This window comes from Halichoeres trimaculatus, unplaced genomic scaffold, assembly GCF_033239565.1.
Source record: "Halichoeres trimaculatus isolate MK-OKI-2021-1 unplaced genomic scaffold, fHalTri1.1 fHalTri1_scaffold_15, whole genome shotgun sequence".
NCBI classification, from domain to species: Eukaryota; Metazoa; Chordata; class Actinopteri; order Labriformes; family Labridae; genus Halichoeres; species Halichoeres trimaculatus.
In genome coordinates, this window is record NW_027437193.1 from 34,421,325 (window position 1) to 34,438,329 (window position 17,005).

Consider the following 17,005-nt stretch of genomic DNA (forward strand, 5'->3'; position numbering starts at 1 on the left):
TTCATTTTTAAGCCTTTGCTATGGGGTTCTGAAGTCTTTTTTTTTCTTTTTTTACTCAATCTTAAGTCTTTATCCCATACAGTAACAGTTGAAAATCTTAGATCAAATTTTTTGAAACATGAAGAACCAGAAAAAGTTTTTTTTTACTGTGCTTTTGGGATTTGTGTTTTTAATTGTGTAAAATCTTGTTTTGAGTTCTTCTTGGTGTAGCTGTTGTATTTTAACACATAACCTGTTTTTTTTCTTTATTTGTTTGTTTGTTGTTTCAGAGCAAAGTAGACGAGATGACCTGGAAGCTTTAGGCCACATGTTCATGTACTTCTTGCGAGGAAGCTTACCCTGGCAGGGTCTCAAGGTGAGAAGACATCTGAACCAGGGGTGGGCATGTGCTGCTTTTAATACTGTCACCAGAAGCTGCATTTCCGTCACACCTTTTCTCAAAGCCAAAGCCATATTTCTGAAGTTGGATCAAATACAATTGGGCCTTGATGGTGTTTCTATTATGACTAAAATTGCACAGAACTTGTGTAAAATCTCAGCCCACAAGATTCATTTTGCAAAAAAGGAAGGAGTACTGTAACCTGCGGTAACCGAGGATACCCCAAACATAATAAATAGATTACTAACATAAACAGCTGCAGACCAAATAAACCTTTTTGGACTGTTAAAATAAAGTGAAACATCTGAAACTTCACAGATGCAGGAGAGACAAAAATCTAAGACCGTTTTAGTCAGAAGATGCAGCTTATGAAGGACGCAGAAGCATCTTTCTCTGCACTCATGCTCCCACAGCGGCTGAGGTCACATCACAGCTCGTTAAAGGGGAGACGAGGTTGTTGGCAGGTGATGATACCAATATGAGTTTGAGGTCACATTGCCCATCTCTGATTCCAACAATCATTCAGTGTTTACATGAACAAACTTCTCATCCTCTGAGATCTTCATTACGTTCTTAACTCTGTCATAACTGCATGGGATCCGTGTATTTTCTGTGAATCAAATGATTTGATTTCTCTTTTGCTCCCAGGCTGACACTCTGAAGGAACGTTATCAGAAGATAGGGGACACTAAAAAAGACACACCTGTGGAGGTGCTCTGTGAAAACTTCCCAGGTCTGTACGAGAAGAACACACACATGGAGAAAAGTAGTTCCTCTGTGCTTCTGGTGCATGCATCAGAGTGTGTGTGTGTGTGTGTGTGTGTGTGTGTGTGTGTGTGTGTGTGTGTGTGTGTGTGTGTGTGTGTGTGTGTGTGTGTGTGTGTGTGTGTGTGTGTGTGTGTGTGTGTGTGTGTGTGTGTGTGTGTGTGTGTGTGTGTGTGTGTGTTACAGGACAGTAGCTGTATTTACATTGAACATATCAACTTGCTGATTGATAACACACTATGTGTGTCTAAAGGTATCTTCAGTGACCACTCCAGACCTTGCTCTTCACTTCATGTTCACACAAAACAAAATTATAAAAATAGCTTCATCTAAATATCTGTTTGCAGGGGTTGATATTTATTAATTAAACATATCGTACCAATTTTAATTAGGGCTGAACAGTTAATTGAATTTAAACCAACATCGCAATGTAATACAGTGCTATTTTCAAATCGCAAAGGTTGCATTTAAAAAAAAAAAAGGATTTTAAAGTGCATTTCCTGTAGTTTGTTTTTTGTTACTGATGAGTTATCAGAAAGATTTTTTACATGTAATATTTATAATTCTGTCTCTTCGTTTCTAAAATCCTCTCTCAGCTTATTGTTTTGCCTCCTCACAGTAGAGTTAAAATAATCCAAAGTCTTTGAACAAGCTCCAAATGGAAAATGAATATTTCGGTATTTCTGCTCACACATAGATGGTGACTTCACATGTCAGAGCCACGTGAGATTAAAAACAAAGAGTTTCATTACATTGAATCAAACTTGAAAGGAGAGGTCTAGTACTAACAGGACCTTGGCTGTAGATGGTCTAAACACAGACCAGGACACACAAGTACCCCTCAGATCACTTTGATCTGTGGTCTGAGAGATCAGGGACCTGCACCACAAAGCTACACATGGGCAGTGATGGTCTCCACATCCAAGATCTGTCTCCATTACTTGGGTTGACTTAACGGGACATTAGCAGTCCTGATAAGAGGTACTAAAAAGCTGGATTTCAGCTCAGTGAGTGAACCCAGGGTCCTCCACTCTTGATCAGAGCACGCTCACATAACGGGGTGGAGTTTACAGCTTCTGACCAATCACAGACATGGAGGAAACCCTGCAGAGCAGCCTACTTCACTCTGGAGGAGACGATTATTCTTCAAACATACGCAGAACTCCAACACATCATCCAGGACCAAAAGAAACACTGCTCCTGCAGAAAGAGCCAGAGAGGAAAGCTGGCAGAAAATTACCGACTTTTTAATGTGCCCTGAAGTTACCTCACTAAGATGAGGAGCCTCCGTAGCACAGGCCTCTGGGCTCGGTGTTCCTGAGGTGCTTTAATACCTGAAGGAAAGGCTGTCCACCTGTGATTGGATCACTGAAACCAGATGTTAGTTTCGGGTATTAACAGGCTCTGTGTGTGTGTTTTTTGCCACTGTTTGTGTGTAAATGGTTTTGTGTATTTCTGTTGAACAGAAGAGATGGCCACCTACCTGAGGTATGTTCGTCGCCTTGATTTCTTCGAGAAGCCAGACTACGACTATCTGAGGAAACTCTTCACAGACCTCTTCGACAGGAACGGATACATATTCGACTACCAGTATGACTGGACAGGGAAACCACTGGTGAGTGTGGAGTGGCTCATTTTTGTTTGTCCTAGTCAGGATGAGAGTTCCTCTGTGTTTAACACCAAAGCTGAGAGGTCAGACCAGCAGTGATGATCTCATCTAATGTGAAAACAGTGACTGAGCTATGAGCTGAGACTCAGGTTTCCATAAAGCCAAAGCTCCTCTGCTTCAAATGTTTACGTTTGTAAACTGAGATCTGAGTCGACCCACAGATTTAAGATATGATGCTAGTTTGATGAGCAGAGAGGCTGAAACTCTCAGAGCCCGCCCTCCAGGTGCCAGGTTCAGGGAGGAAAAGAGCTGTGCAGACTGAACAGTCTGTGCAAGGAGACAATTACAGGTTCATTTCTCCTGGTGACACAGTATTACTGTAATGTAAGTGGAAAGGTTGGGTAGGATGATGTCATCATGTTCATAAACCTGTGCGTGCAGGTGTTCAGACTGCTCTTAGAGGTTTGCTCATGTCTCAGTGTTTTGTTCTTGACCCATCACCTAGGGAGCTCCATACTGCAAAATCCATCATGATGACTCTCTGATTTGATGTGTTATGTTTTGTTTTGTAGCCCACTCCTATTGGTCCCGTCGCCACCGAGACCCCTCTTCAGACAAGCAACAGAGATAAAGTGCTGCAAACCAAAAACCAGGTACATACACCTGCACTCTCCACAACCTGGGAGCTGTGTGTTCAGAAACTGATTCTTTTTAGTGTTGCAGTCTAACGTCTGGGGCTGTCCCCTCAGCTCATGTCTCTCCTCGGTGCTCAGACAGAAAAGCTGGTTGGCCTTTCTCATCAGAGATCCTCTTTCAGTTCCCCTGTTTGATTGACGCCATCAAAGATCCTCTTTCAGTACAGGAGCAATCCAAACAGAGGCTGTTAACCTGAGGAGCTGTTAGAGAAGAGACTGCATGGTCCAACGTCACAGGGCACAGGATGTGGGATGTGTCAAACATCCTGTTGCTCGTCACACCGCTCGTTAATGAGACATAAATCATGAACCAAACCACTTCAAGTTGGTTTTTAAGGGTTGGGGACTAGAAACACCTTTTTCTCTGGCTGCGTCTTGAGTTTCTCTTCTCTCGTGCTCCTTCAGAGTCCAAGCAAACACACACACACACACACACACACACACAGAAAACACCGTTTGAAATATTGATTGTGCAGGTTGAGCCGGCGTCCATTGCAGCAGTCTTATCAAAGCATCAGTAATAAATGCTTCTGGGCAGTAACAGAGGAGCACTCGTCACTATTCATGAGACTCAGCAACATCAGGACTTTGTTTTAAGTCACATAACATATTAACATCCCAGAGAAACAGGGGGAGAGCCCCAGCTGCTGTGAGCATGATGAGCCAGGAAACAAAGAAACCCGTGTTTTCCGTCACCCCGAAGTATAGGTTGTATTAAAACATGTGTCATGAAGAGGAAACAACATATATGTGTCACGTTTATCTAGAAACCAACAGGATTAATAGGTGTCCGTCCGGTATGTTAATGTAACACATCAACAGTCATTCAGCTCCACATGGGAAGGCAGAGCAAAGCAAATTTTTGGGGGTTCCCTCGAGAAGTGTATTTCAGCATAGTTTGGTGGCTGGTTCATTTGTTCGTGTGTGTGTATGTGTGTATGTGTGAGTGCACGCCTGCAGAAGAAGGAAGCACAAGTGTCCTGTCTGGTTGCAGAGCAGAGTTGCTCCATGGTCCTGAAGCTGTGTGCGTGGTCGCTCCTCCATATTCTTCCTCTGCTCTCTGTACCCTGCACAGCCAAGACCTGCCCCAATGAATACACACACATACTAACCCAACCCGGCACACACACACACAAACATACACACTCCATATCGCAGGCAGTCAGGAAAAATAACGTCACAACCCCCAGAATCAGAATCATAACACATTTTTAGGAGTAAGCATGCAGCAGAGCAGGAAGCAATCTCAGGTGAGCGCTGAGCGATAATAGGCGGAGCCTCATGATGGGACTTTGAGCAGGGCGCAATGGAGGCAGACACCTTTGGGAGCGAGGAGCAGAAAATACTCGCCGCTCCGGTAGACGTCAATATCTGCTCCTTGGTTCATGTCAGTCAGTATAAATGTATCTTTAAAAACATGTTAAATTATAGATATTTTGATAAATAAGTCGCACCTGACCGTAAGTTGCAGAACCAGCCAAACTATGAAAAAACATGTGGCTTGTAGTTGGGAAAATATGGTACCGTCCCCAACCTGGAATGGATGTGATTTCACTGACTGCAAAACACGTCTACTCACAAGTAAAATAAAGTAACCTAAACCTGAATCTAAGCCACAAAACTTAAATCACAGATACAGATATTATTAATGAACAACTATTTCCACGCTGATAAACAAGCTGATAGTTGTTAAAAATTACATTTTGAAATATTTTCCCTGAATACTCCCGGCATCTTGTTGATCTCTCTCCCAAAACTCGGGGCTAAATTTGTGATTCTGCTGTGAAATGAGGAGATATCAAACAGCTAATCTTCATGTGAACTTCATCAAATAACCGTCTCTTGTCCGTATCCATGGGGTGTCTAATAGAAACAGCAGGCCACATCACCCTGCATCGTTCCTGTACTGATCAGACTTTCCAGTAAGACACACTGGCCCTCGTTTATCAATCTTGCGTGGGACTATGCGTAGATCTGGGTGTAAAAATGAGCTTACAGTAACGAGGATTTATGAAACGTGCGTGCCAGAGCCAATCACAGCGTACGCCTGGACTAGATGTTTGTCCATTGTGCGCAATGACGCACGAGTAGACCTCAGTTTTAGATTATATTATTATTATTTCATATTATTTTTACCAGGAGACTAGCTGATTGGTTGTGATCCCATGTAAATGAACCTCTTTGTTATGAAACAATCATCTTCACAGTAACTTACAGATTGGCAGAGGAAGAGTGAAATGTTAGAAACATTCTTGGTGTCATATCTAATTCAAGGATCTAAATGTTGATCTAAGAACATCAGTTTTTCTGTCTGAAAATGTTTTGTGCTCATATGATCTACACACTCCTCCACAGACAGATTTCCCTCGCTGCACCGCGCCCCCCACTGACATTAAACTTGCATACATGAACTCAGACCTGGCGTGGGATTAGAGCGTACCCGGCGCCCACGTACAGATTGAAAAATGTCGAACTGTGCGTGGAAAGGAGCATGCACCCATTTTTCAGAGGGTACCAACGTTTGATAAATGAGGGCTAAGGTGATCCGTCTGATTTTGTTGCTGCAATCGCTCATGTGGTCTCGTGTCGTGGGCTGTTCTGATTATGTACTGGGCTGTTTCTGGGCCATGCTGGCCTTAGTTTTCAAACGGCTCGACCTCCATAAAGCTCTGACAGACTGTCTTCATCTTTCTCCTTTCTGTTGTTTACCCCTCACTGCAGCAGGTAGGCTAGAAAGAGAGTTTGGAGTGTAGAAGTCACAGACATGTTAAGTTTTTCAGCATTGTATTTCTGAAATGATATCTGACAGTTTTATACCACTTATCTTTACTTTTTCCCTTTTCAAACAGTTGTTGCTATTCTGTCCTGGTTAGTAAAGTCACCTGGGCTCAGCGTAGACTGTGAATCAGTGAATGAAGCTCCTCCTGTTCTTCAGAGCCCCAACAAGCACACAGTCTAACCTGTAGAGTGTTCACTAGGGATGGTTACCGAATTAGGTACTTTTATAGGTACCGACCGAATTCTGTCAAAAGCACCGGGTACCGATTCATGTAAAATCAAAAGGTACCATGTTTAGGTACCTGAATGTATACTTGTAACTGTGAGAGAGTGGAAGTGTAGGTGATCTTCCATGCCGGACATGAACACAGCATTGCAAGGTTATATACTGAAGAATAAATATGTTAAATTGAAAAAAAATAACATTTTATTTTTAAACAAATTGATATTTTTTACTACATAAACACACAAAAAAGTACCCAAACTTGGTACCCTTGAGTACCGGTATTAATTGCCAAGTACCAGGAATCGGTACCATATCGTTCCAAATGTGAAAGGTACCCATCTCTAGTTGCGTCTAGTTGCGTCTACTTGCTGCGGTTTAACACCACAGCAAATATGCGACAGGCCCTGTTCAGACAACATGAATGAACCAGGGAGAGTTAATATTCAACTGTTTTATTTTGCACTTTAGTTTATTTTAAAAAATACTTAGACTTAAATGGTTATTTTTATTTTTGCACTTTTGCACTTTTGCTAGTTTGTAAAAAAAAACAAAAAAAAAAAACAGAGTAAACTTAGAGAGAGTTGTTTGTGTTTGATTTTGGACTTAATGGCAGAGCGACTGTGCTGTCTTTGATCAAAATGAACTCACTGTTAATTAAAATTTTAAGTATCAAAACTACTTGTGGTATCCATGAGAACTCAGCAGAGAGTATTCATACTGCCATCGGTCTGAAAAAAAAGTGGTATGGAACATCCTTAATATTTAGTTCAACTAAATGATAAATCATGATTTTGTTTAGTGTCAGTGTCGTTCATCATCAACACCCTCAGTGAGAAAAATAAAAGTTCATTAATATTTTTTTAAAGCTACAGGTAGGGATGGGTACCGAATTAGGTACTTCAAAAGGTACCAACTGAATTCTGTCAAAAGTACCAGGTACCGACTCACATAAAACCAAAAGGTATCATGTTTAGGTACCTAAATGCATCCCTGTGACTGTGAGGAAGTGGAAGAGTAGGTGAAATTTCCATGCTAGAAATGAACATGAAAAAATATTAAAGAATAAATATGTTAAATTGAAAAAATATATATATTTCATTATTTTAAAAAATGATATTTTTTACCACATTAACAAAAAAGTACCAAAACTAGGTACCGTTAAGTACCGGTACCGATTGCCAGGTACCGGGCATCAGTACCGTATGGTTTCAAATGTGAAAGGTACCCATCCCTAGTGTTCACCCTCCTGTTACTCCTTCTTCAGATACTGATTATGTGTTTATGGTTTCTTTTCTTTTTCCTTTTTTGTCTCGACCTGCCACTCCTGTGTCTGCTGATCTTCATTTTCTCCCTTTGACTTCTTCATTCACTCACTCCTACCCTCGTCATCGACATGCCTCTTCCATCTTACCTTTCTGTGTTGTTTCTCATTTCCACCACCCTAACCACCTTCCTGTCCCTTCTTCCTCCTCTTCCTCCTATTCCTCCCATTCCTCATCTTCATCCTCTCCCTCCTCTTCCTCCTCTCTTGACTTGTCTGCCACCGGCTCTCCTCTAGTCTCCAGAGGGAAAAGGCAGCCAGCCCACTCCAGTGACCCATCGCGAGCTGCTGGGCTCCCATCTTGCTGCTGATAGGCTGGGCGGGTCTGTCCAGGTACTTTTAGGAAGGGTCAGCTCTGCTTCCTGTCTGTCTGCTTACTTTGCTGTCTGGTTCTGCTTGCATGACTTTCTCTGTGTCTGCAGTAGACCGAACCTGAGTCTGTCCTGTGCCCCCTCGGTTATTCCCTCACATGATGAGACACGGGGGTTTGCAGAGTTCCCCTGAAAGGATTTCAGTGTAAAAGCTTCATCTACACACAATAGGTTTAAACAGCCTAGCTAAGGTGGCGTTATACGATCATAGCTTGTGTAGAAAGTTGTTTGGATACAGAGGCCACATTTATTAAGCTGCCTTTTGTGATGTAATCAGTGACAAGATCAGATAAATTTCATTCTGTGTAGCAACGGATAAAATAAACAACAGAGAACGAGTGTAAGTGTGTCAGCTTTAAAGCTCAGATTACTCTCCTCCTTTAATTTTCAGAGAGTATTAAAAACCCTCAAAGCTTCAACTTTGACCCAGGAACAGTCAGGAAACACTAATCAGAGGATCTGAGAGTCTGAGGTAAAATATGGGGTTTTCAAAGTCCAGAAAGAGGGGCAGGAGCCAAAACACTCAAAAGTTGATAAAAAATACACACAGCAACTTGGAAACAAGACAGCGTTTGTCTGTGAGGTAGACAATGAGTAATTGCTGGGTTGTGTGTCTTTGTGTATCTTTTCTTTTTAAGAGTTGTTCAGTTTTGAGAGGAAACAAAAACAAGAAAATACTGACAAAATAGTAACACTGTAAGTGAAGCAGAAAATGAATAGTAACAGAGTAACACAGGTAAACAAGGGGTCCAGCTGCAGACCTCCACTCTCAGCGGACTCTCTCGGAGGCTTCGCTCCTCCACTGTCAGAAGGAAGTGACATCAGGATGTGAAGTAAAAAAAAAAACGAGGCTGTAACATAAACTGTGGAAAAAGTGAAGCTCTGTGAACACTCTGTGGATGCTCTGTGCTCTGAAGCTTGCAGTCTGTAATCCACACACCTGGAGAGGTGGAGAGCTGTTGGTTGGGCTCTCTCAGGGGACGTTTACACGACAATGGTTTTAGGGTGAAACGCAAACGTTTTGTTGCGTTTCAGCCTCGTGTTTACACGGAAATGGCGTTTCAGCTGACCTAAAACTCAAACTTTTGAAAACGGCCTCCAGAGTGGGATTTTTCTGAAACGCTCCGGACACCGTTGCCGTGAAAACAGTAAGCCGGCGTTTTCAGCGGAAACACTGACGTCACACTCCGCCTCGTGCGCGCATACAACAGGTCAACAGCATTGTTGTTACGATCCTTGTGATCTACCGTGTTGAGCTTGCGCTGCTCAATCTGCTGTATCCGCTGACTGTCTTTCAACAAAATGTGCATCTGTGGCTCCACTTTTTAACTTAGTATTCCCCAATACACCAGATGACTGGCTCAACTCTACTTCAGTGGAGATCTTCCAAAAGCTGCTTCTGGACAAGACAGCTATATCTCTACCTACAGGCCTGGCATGCTTACTACTGTGTTTTCAGTCCATCAGCGTTTCCGTGTAAATAGAGATTTTTTTCACAGCGTTTTAGCGTTTTCAGATGAAACGTTGTCGTGTAAATGGGGCCTCAGAGTTCCTCTTCTTTAAAGGGGACATATCATGCTGATGCCTGATTTATTACTTACATATAATATAATAAATTTGGAAACAAGACCTTACACCCCCTGAATTTTCAAAAAATGAGATATTGTATTTTTTCTGATATCCTAGAACTAGATTTGATGCCTCTGAAAACAGGTCATTGCGATGACCTATTTTTGTGATGACTGCGAGATTTCAAACGTCGTGACGACACGAGGATCCTTCTTTTTATTGGAGTAATCTGATAAAGCAGCTCCTCCTCTGTGATGTCAGTTAGTCACACAACCACCACCGAGGGATACACCCACCAAGAGCTGAGTATAAATAAAGCTCCCTAGCAGCTCTGGCTGACTTGACTGAGTGCTGGATGCAGGGACTCTGCTCTGCTGAGCAGCGCGGCTTTACGTGGTGAATTAGCAGTTAAAACACTGTAGTTTTAGCAGACGTCCTAATACTTGTGAGACTGTGATATTTGCATGCTTGTTCTGACATGCACTGTGAACCTGGACCACAATAATGCGGCGGTAATAACATAGTGAGGAACTGACGGTAGAGGCGATCTTACACTTTCAGCATGATGGATAAAACAGACAGAGAAAAGTGAAGGAGCAGGATGGAGCTCTGTTATAGAAATAGTTTATTGGTGAAGTCTGCCTATATTTCCACGTATAAACTCTACATGTTACAGTACCGGTTTGACTCACCACACTGAAGCGTCCTGAGATGATCTGTGTCCAGGTGGATTTTCTTCCTCCTGAGCTGCAGAACCGTCAATTCAATGTGGCGATTTTGTAAATACTGCCATGCCGCAAAAACCACCCCCTGGCTCTACCCCCTCCGCCCCTCTGACAGAACTGACCAATCAGAGCACAAAGGGCTGTGATGTTGCGAGGTTACTGGAGGTCATTCTCCAAACGGAGCGTTTCAACGAGATCTTCAGAATGGCCTAAAATGAGTATACTGAGAACGCTATTGTGGGGCAATGAAGGAACTAAATGACTTGTACTGAGGGCAGAAATGATTTACAGGCATCCTAGTCTGGCATAGTGAAAAGGAGAAACAAGCATGATATGTCCTCTTTAAAGGTCTATACCAAGGCAGACTGGGAACTCTGAAGGAGCAGAATCCTTGTAGTGGTAAAGTGAAGGGACTTCAAACAGTGATTGGCAGTGATTGGCTCTGGGCTGCTCTGTTTCAGTGATGAGTCAGACGGTTATCCTCGATGAGAGCATCCACACAGGGGGCAGTTAGTTTTCCTGAGAACGAGCTATCTCTTTTGTTACCTCCTGCATTGCTTCCTGCTTTCCCGGTCTGGTTCCTCAGGTAGCAGCTGTTACTATAAGAGATTAATGTAAGGCTGAGAAATGTTTAGTATCAACAGTTAAACTGTATGTGAGACAGGAGTCTTCCTTTTTAGCTGACACTCATTTCACTCCAGCATCCTCTCAGTGAGCTAACCGTGCCGGTGGTGTCATGCTCCTCATTTTGTCCTTCTTGTGTTTCCATCTCATGAATCTGAACTGAATAAAGGTAAACTCTTTTCTTTTTCCAAATACTGTGGTATCAACCAAGACAGATGAGCCTGAGCATGTTCAAAGCATGGTTAAAACTCCAGCCTCTTTCATTTTGCTGTCTGTGTGTTTTGCAGCGGCTCAGCAGAAAGCTAACCATGGTTTTTTGTCTGTTTATTTCTATGAAGGCCTTGATCCTTTTGTGGAGCTGGTCCTAAGCATGGCTAGCTACACACTCACATGCCAACCCTAAAAGCTAGCATGCTACAAGCTTATGTGTCCAAAGGAGCAGCCTAGCCCGGTGTGGCACATTTTTGGTCGGGCTTGGTTGCCATACAGTCGCAAAACTGTGTGTTTCATGTTTCTCAGCCCCTGTGCAGCCGGTGATTCTTCTGGAGTCAGACTGAGCACTTGTGTATGCACCTTCTAGTCTTTTGCTGAAGAGTTTACAGTGACGGGGTCCAAGTTTTATGCCACGGCCACACCAAACGCAAATTTGTGAATTCAAACGCGCGTCAAGCCTGCAACGCGCCGTGTGATTGCGTGAACTGTGCTGGCTGAGTAGAGATCCCGTTCATTTAAAGACGTAAAGCCCAAAAGAGCATCTGAAAAACAATGAGCTGTGGTTTCAAAAGCATGACAGGAGAGTGTGTGAAAGCTTTGGAGATCTCAATCAAGGCCTGCTGCCTCTCCCTGGTAATCCACCTACACCAGCCCTGCCTGGCTGTTCCCTGCGATCTCATCCTCCACCCCCCAACCAATGTTCCTGGAGGTCTCCCTGGGGATAATGAAGGGGTGGAGGAAAGAGAGGACTGCAGAGAACTTCCATCTTTTCCCTGGCTCTGCCCCTGCCCCGCTCCTCCCTCCTCTCTATCAGGCTCAAAACTCCACTGAGGAAAACACAGTCTGACTCAGTGATGACCCGTTCAGGCAAATCCAGCTGAAAATGAATATTTACAGAACTTACCTTCAAAACCTGTCTCCTCAGAGACTTTCACCCAAGCCTGCTGCTTTTTTCTGGTCTCTGTAGAGTACACACGTTGTATCGTATAACTCTGGATGATGACACACCGCACAGATTGTTTTCTCCTCCATCTTCCGGCGGGGTTGGAGTCAGAGCAGGTGGTGGTTCCCCCCCAACGTCATCAAATCAATGACGTCTTGGTGAAATGTCATCGCTGATTGGCGGCCGTGGCAAGCCTTCACGCAAATTCGTGTCAAAAGTTCAATATTTGCAACTCGAGCGTTTAGACATCTGACGCCCCAAACGCTGCCCGGGGCAAATTGGCGTCTAAAAGCGTCTTTGCATTGACTTAGTATGTAATCGCAATGCAAATTGGCTTTCAGTATGGCCGTACCATTACAGCTGAAATCAAAGCTTGTTTGTTTCAGATGGATGTTTTCAAATGCCGCCTGAACCTTCCTGTCAAACACACAAACTCACACAGCTGTGCTCGGTGCAGCCTAAATGCCATCAGGTCACCTTTTCATTGCTTTCCATTGCTTTCTTTCATACAGTGTTAACAAGAATAAGGTGTGGAGTAACGTTTGTCTTTATCTGAAGCACAATTTACAGACCAAAAAGTATAAAGTGTTTAAAGTGCTTCACTGAGCTGAAACTAAACATTTTAAACCCAAACATGAAGAAAAATAATCAAAGTGTCTGTCTCTAAAGTGTTTCACTGAACTGAATTCACATTAATCCATTTTTCATGAGAAGAATTTCTGATTTGAATTTGGTGAACAGCAACTCCCCTTTGTCAGTGTTGGAAAGAACATCAGTGTTTCCCTAAGGCCTCGCCTGTTTCTGGTGTAACTTAAAGGCCCTCTTTTTTATCTGGGCTTTAAAACTGCTTTAAATTCATCAGACTGCTCATGCACATTAATGCATAATGCACTAAAATTATTTTTGAATATATTATCTATACATCACATTTAGTGATAGTTATTAACGTAGAGAGTGAAGCGAAAGAGGAGAAATAATAATAATGTGTACTTATGCATACCCCTGCACAGAGGCACATAGAGATAGCTGCCTGAAGCCACACACACAGACACACAGCACAGGGGCGTGCTTAAGTTCCTGGCAGACGGAAAGCGGGGTTTTGTCTGTCAGGATGTTTCATGTTTCTCTGTGTCTGCATGGAACACACACACACACACACACACACACACACACACACACACACACACACACACACACACACACACACACACACACACACACACACACACACACACACACACACACTAAGAGAACTAAGAGGTATCTCTGGCCCTGGTTTTAGGTCGGGATGCATACAATATAGGAAACCCCAGAAAAAAATCTGTTAAAATGTCCTTTTAACAGGATAATCATGATGACCCTATGAAAAAATAACACTTGTACATTTCAGCTTCAAGTCTTAATCAGGAGGTAAAACAAAGATGCTTAGACATCTTAAACTTCTTGTCTAAGGAGATTATTTCAGGCCTGTGTCTGATAGGCTTGTTTTTGACTGTTTATAATTTTAGTTTTCACACAAACAGGTGAAATAAGACGGGCAGAAGTAGACAGCTCACTGGACTGATCAGTGATAACCCCTCCTCAGTGGTTTCTGACCTCCTCTCTGCTGTTGGCTGTGGGGAGTAACTTTCTCCATGTTTAAGGGAGGATTTGCCTTTTGTGTTGCTTCTTTTCTCTTGTTTTTGTGCCTGAAGGTGTCAAAAAGAAGTTTTTATATAAAAATGATCTAAAACTCAGGTGCAGATGCATGTTGTTCTCTAACAGGATTTTTTGTTTGCTTCAGTCTGTGCGCGTAAAGCGATCATGTGACACTCTTCAAACTGTCTTCTGTTTGTCACCACCAGGTGATGAGCTCAACAAACGGAGATCTAAACACAGACGACCCCACGGCAGGACATTCCAATGCACCAATCACAGCCAACGCAGAGGTGGAAGTGGCAGATGATACCAAGTAAGGACACACACACACCTTTAAGTACTGTCAGCGTGTAAACCAATTTTGCTATGCTTCAATAACCTTCGACATAACCCAAAAAAAACTCTACACATTAAAAAAAAGGGAACTGGTTGATGAGCCCTGCAGACTGCAGCCGTCGGGGCTACTGGTAGGGTGGCTACCCACCCCGACAATACAGAACCGTCCTGTATTTCACACTTAACCCCCCCCCCCCCCACCCCCCCCCCCACCCCCCCCCCCCCCCCCCCCCCCCCCCCCCCCCCCCCCCCCCCCCCCCCCCCCCCACCCCCCACCCCCCCCCCCCCCCCCCCCCCCCCCCCCGGACGTGACTTTTCCCCTTACTTCCAGTTTTTCTTGAATGCACCATTTTGACCAAATTCAACATGAAGTCGCTCCAGCCTAGTTATAGCAGCAGTTTGATTTTGATTGGTTGATTTTGTGCATGAAATAAGTGCCTGTGGATGACAGTAAGTCTACATTTCTGTGCCTGTGGCTGCATCTTTGTCCCGTACCCCAATGAAAAGCAAAGGATGTAAAAATACAGGTGTGAGTGGGAAAATTCAAAAACAGGCTTGGCAGTGTCAGTGAAACAGATATAAAGCTCACTGCAAAATCTGTCACTGAGTGTTGCTGTCTGTGGTGAATGGTGACCTGACAGAGGTGTGACAACATGCTGCTGGGAAGCAACATTACCACAACATTAGGACAAAAAGAAGTTCTTGAATGAACAATTCCTGGCCTGGCCTGTCACATTGTTCAGTTTTGAAGCCAAAAAACCTCCGTCACAGGCGCCGCCATTGGCAGCCAGTCTGTGCAGTGGAGCCGGGTGACAAAGAAATGTTTTTTTTTCTACTTTCAAGTGTCTGATCTCTTCTTGGCTCTCTGTCTCATTGTATCTTACTATTTCTGAAAAAATACAACGGCATTGGCAGCTGTCAATCAGCTGTCAATCAGCTGTCAATCACTGTGTAACAGGATTTAAAGCCTTGTTTTAACTTCTAATAACAAATGAAAAAAAAACTTTCCAAAGAAAAGAGGACTTTAACACAATTCAGCCCAATAACATCTTCATATCTCCACAGCCATCGGATGAGAGTGACATTTCTAACTGGTATATTTACTTTTTGAAGTTTGACCACAGCCCATCTGTATGACTAGGGACACAGAGTTTTAGATTTTTACTGCAGCCAGCCACCAGGGGGAGCAGTTTCTGTGGAGACCTCACTTTGAATCAGAGCAGACTTCTTTTTCTGTTTACGATCTTTGAGCCTCATGCTTTTTCTCATTCTGATTCTGTGTGTCTCATTTCACATTCATGCGGAAACGATAACGCAGCCTTAAAGGCCCACCTCGACTGCTCTATGCCCAGAGTGACTGAAGTCCTTCATTTGAGTCTTTGTTTGTAAGCTGGGTTGGAAAAAAGTTGAGACGACAGATTTGATGAAAAAAAAAAAAGAAAAAAAAAACTGACTCACATGTGATGTGCTTTTTAGGGGAAAATATGGCTCCTGATATAATCTGTAGATATTATTATCATCATACAACTTTTCACTTGCTCTGGTGTTAAAAAAAAGCCAACTAAAAATGCAAAAATGAGAAATGTCAAAGTATTGCAATGTAAATCAAATAACCACCCCAAAAATCAATAAAAGAATTGTATCGGGAGAAAAGCATATTGTCCCAGCCCCAGCTACCTGTCTGTGCCACACTTGAGTTTTAATCCTACAAACAGAGATATTTGAGTTCAGTTTTTGTCCCAGTTTTGTGTCCCTGCTCCAAGTTAAAGGCTGTTTCAAGGAAAACTGTGAGTGAAGTCAGCGTGTGGTTTGTGTGTTGCAGGTGCTGCTGTTTCTTTAAGAGGAGGAAGAGGAAAGCCATCCAGAGACACAAATGAAAAGAGAAGACACTCCTATCGTCTCTGTTTTCCATCTCAGCTTCTTTCCCTCCCCGTCTCAGCCCTCTTGCCTCAGCTTCCCCTCACGCCACCCCTCAGAGCCCAGAGCCCAGAGCCCAGAGCCCAGAGCCCAGAGCCCAGAGCCCAGAGCCCAGAGCCCAGAGCCCAGTCTGTGTTGGAACAGCTGGAACCACAGGACCGCTGGGCCGCAGAACATGTTTGCTAAGCTTCTTGACTGATTCATCTTGATCTGAACAAGCAAACCAGAGTGGAGTTTTCTAATCAGCGCTGGAGCTGAGAGTGTGGACTGTTTATGATGAGATGGTGTCACAAACACACCGTGGTCCTAAAGCAGCGAGGAGGACTCTACGTGGAACAGCTGGACTCAGAGGGTTTACCTGCAGCCTGACTTTTTCTCCTCATTTCAGGGGGAGGGGGTTATTTTGTATGTTTTTCTTCCTGACTGTCTGGATCAAAAGAGTTAAGACGTTTATTTTGGAGGAGATCAACACAGAGGAAATAGGATTTCAGACTACACCTTCACTCAGAAGAGAAGAACCAACACACACACGCTCCAGCTCCTCTTCAGGACTTTAACGGACACGATGCAGCTCCCGCACACGCTCCACAGAGTTTTTCTGAAAGGAGGTAGTTTCTTTGTCCAGTTCCTGCAGCAGACCAGGCTTCATGTTTCTGTCACACTCACTTACCCTCAGAGGAAATCCTACAGAGGAATTTATAAAGATGTTTATGGGAAAAGTTTTTCCTCTTTTCATTTGGAGCTGAAGAAGATTGTCTACAGTTTGGAACATGTTTTCTCTTTTTGAGTTGTTCAAAAAGTTTGTTTTGTAGCTTCAAGTGTGTTCCTCGATGTTTTTTAATAATGTATTTTAAAATTGTTTATTTTCCTTCTGTCTCTCTGGCTTTGAGGATGGA

The 17,005-nt window shown here is 43.3% G+C and overlaps 1 protein-coding gene across 6 annotated transcripts in view; it reads left to right on the plus strand.

The window, feature by feature from the left end:
- LOC141803883 (casein kinase I-like) overlaps positions 1–17,005 on the plus strand; it is a 27,032-nt gene extending 10,027 nt beyond the window's left edge. For 2 of the 6 annotated variants that reach the window (XM_074687931.1, XM_074687932.1), the window contains exons 6-12: positions 270–355; positions 1,028–1,112; positions 2,611–2,759; positions 3,326–3,406; positions 8,011–8,106; positions 14,063–14,169; positions 16,015–17,003. In XM_074687931.1, the coding sequence (XP_074544032.1) occupies positions 270–355; positions 1,028–1,112; positions 2,611–2,759; positions 3,326–3,406; positions 8,011–8,106; positions 14,063–14,169; positions 16,015–16,069 (659 nt within the window). In that variant the 3' untranslated portion in view covers positions 16,070–17,003. Of the gene's footprint in view, positions 1–269; positions 356–1,027; positions 1,113–2,610; positions 2,760–3,325; positions 3,407–8,010; positions 8,107–14,062; positions 14,170–16,014 lie in introns of all 6 variants that reach the window. The other 4 variants (XR_012599614.1, XM_074687933.1, XM_074687935.1 and 1 more) reach the window with 4 other exon arrangements.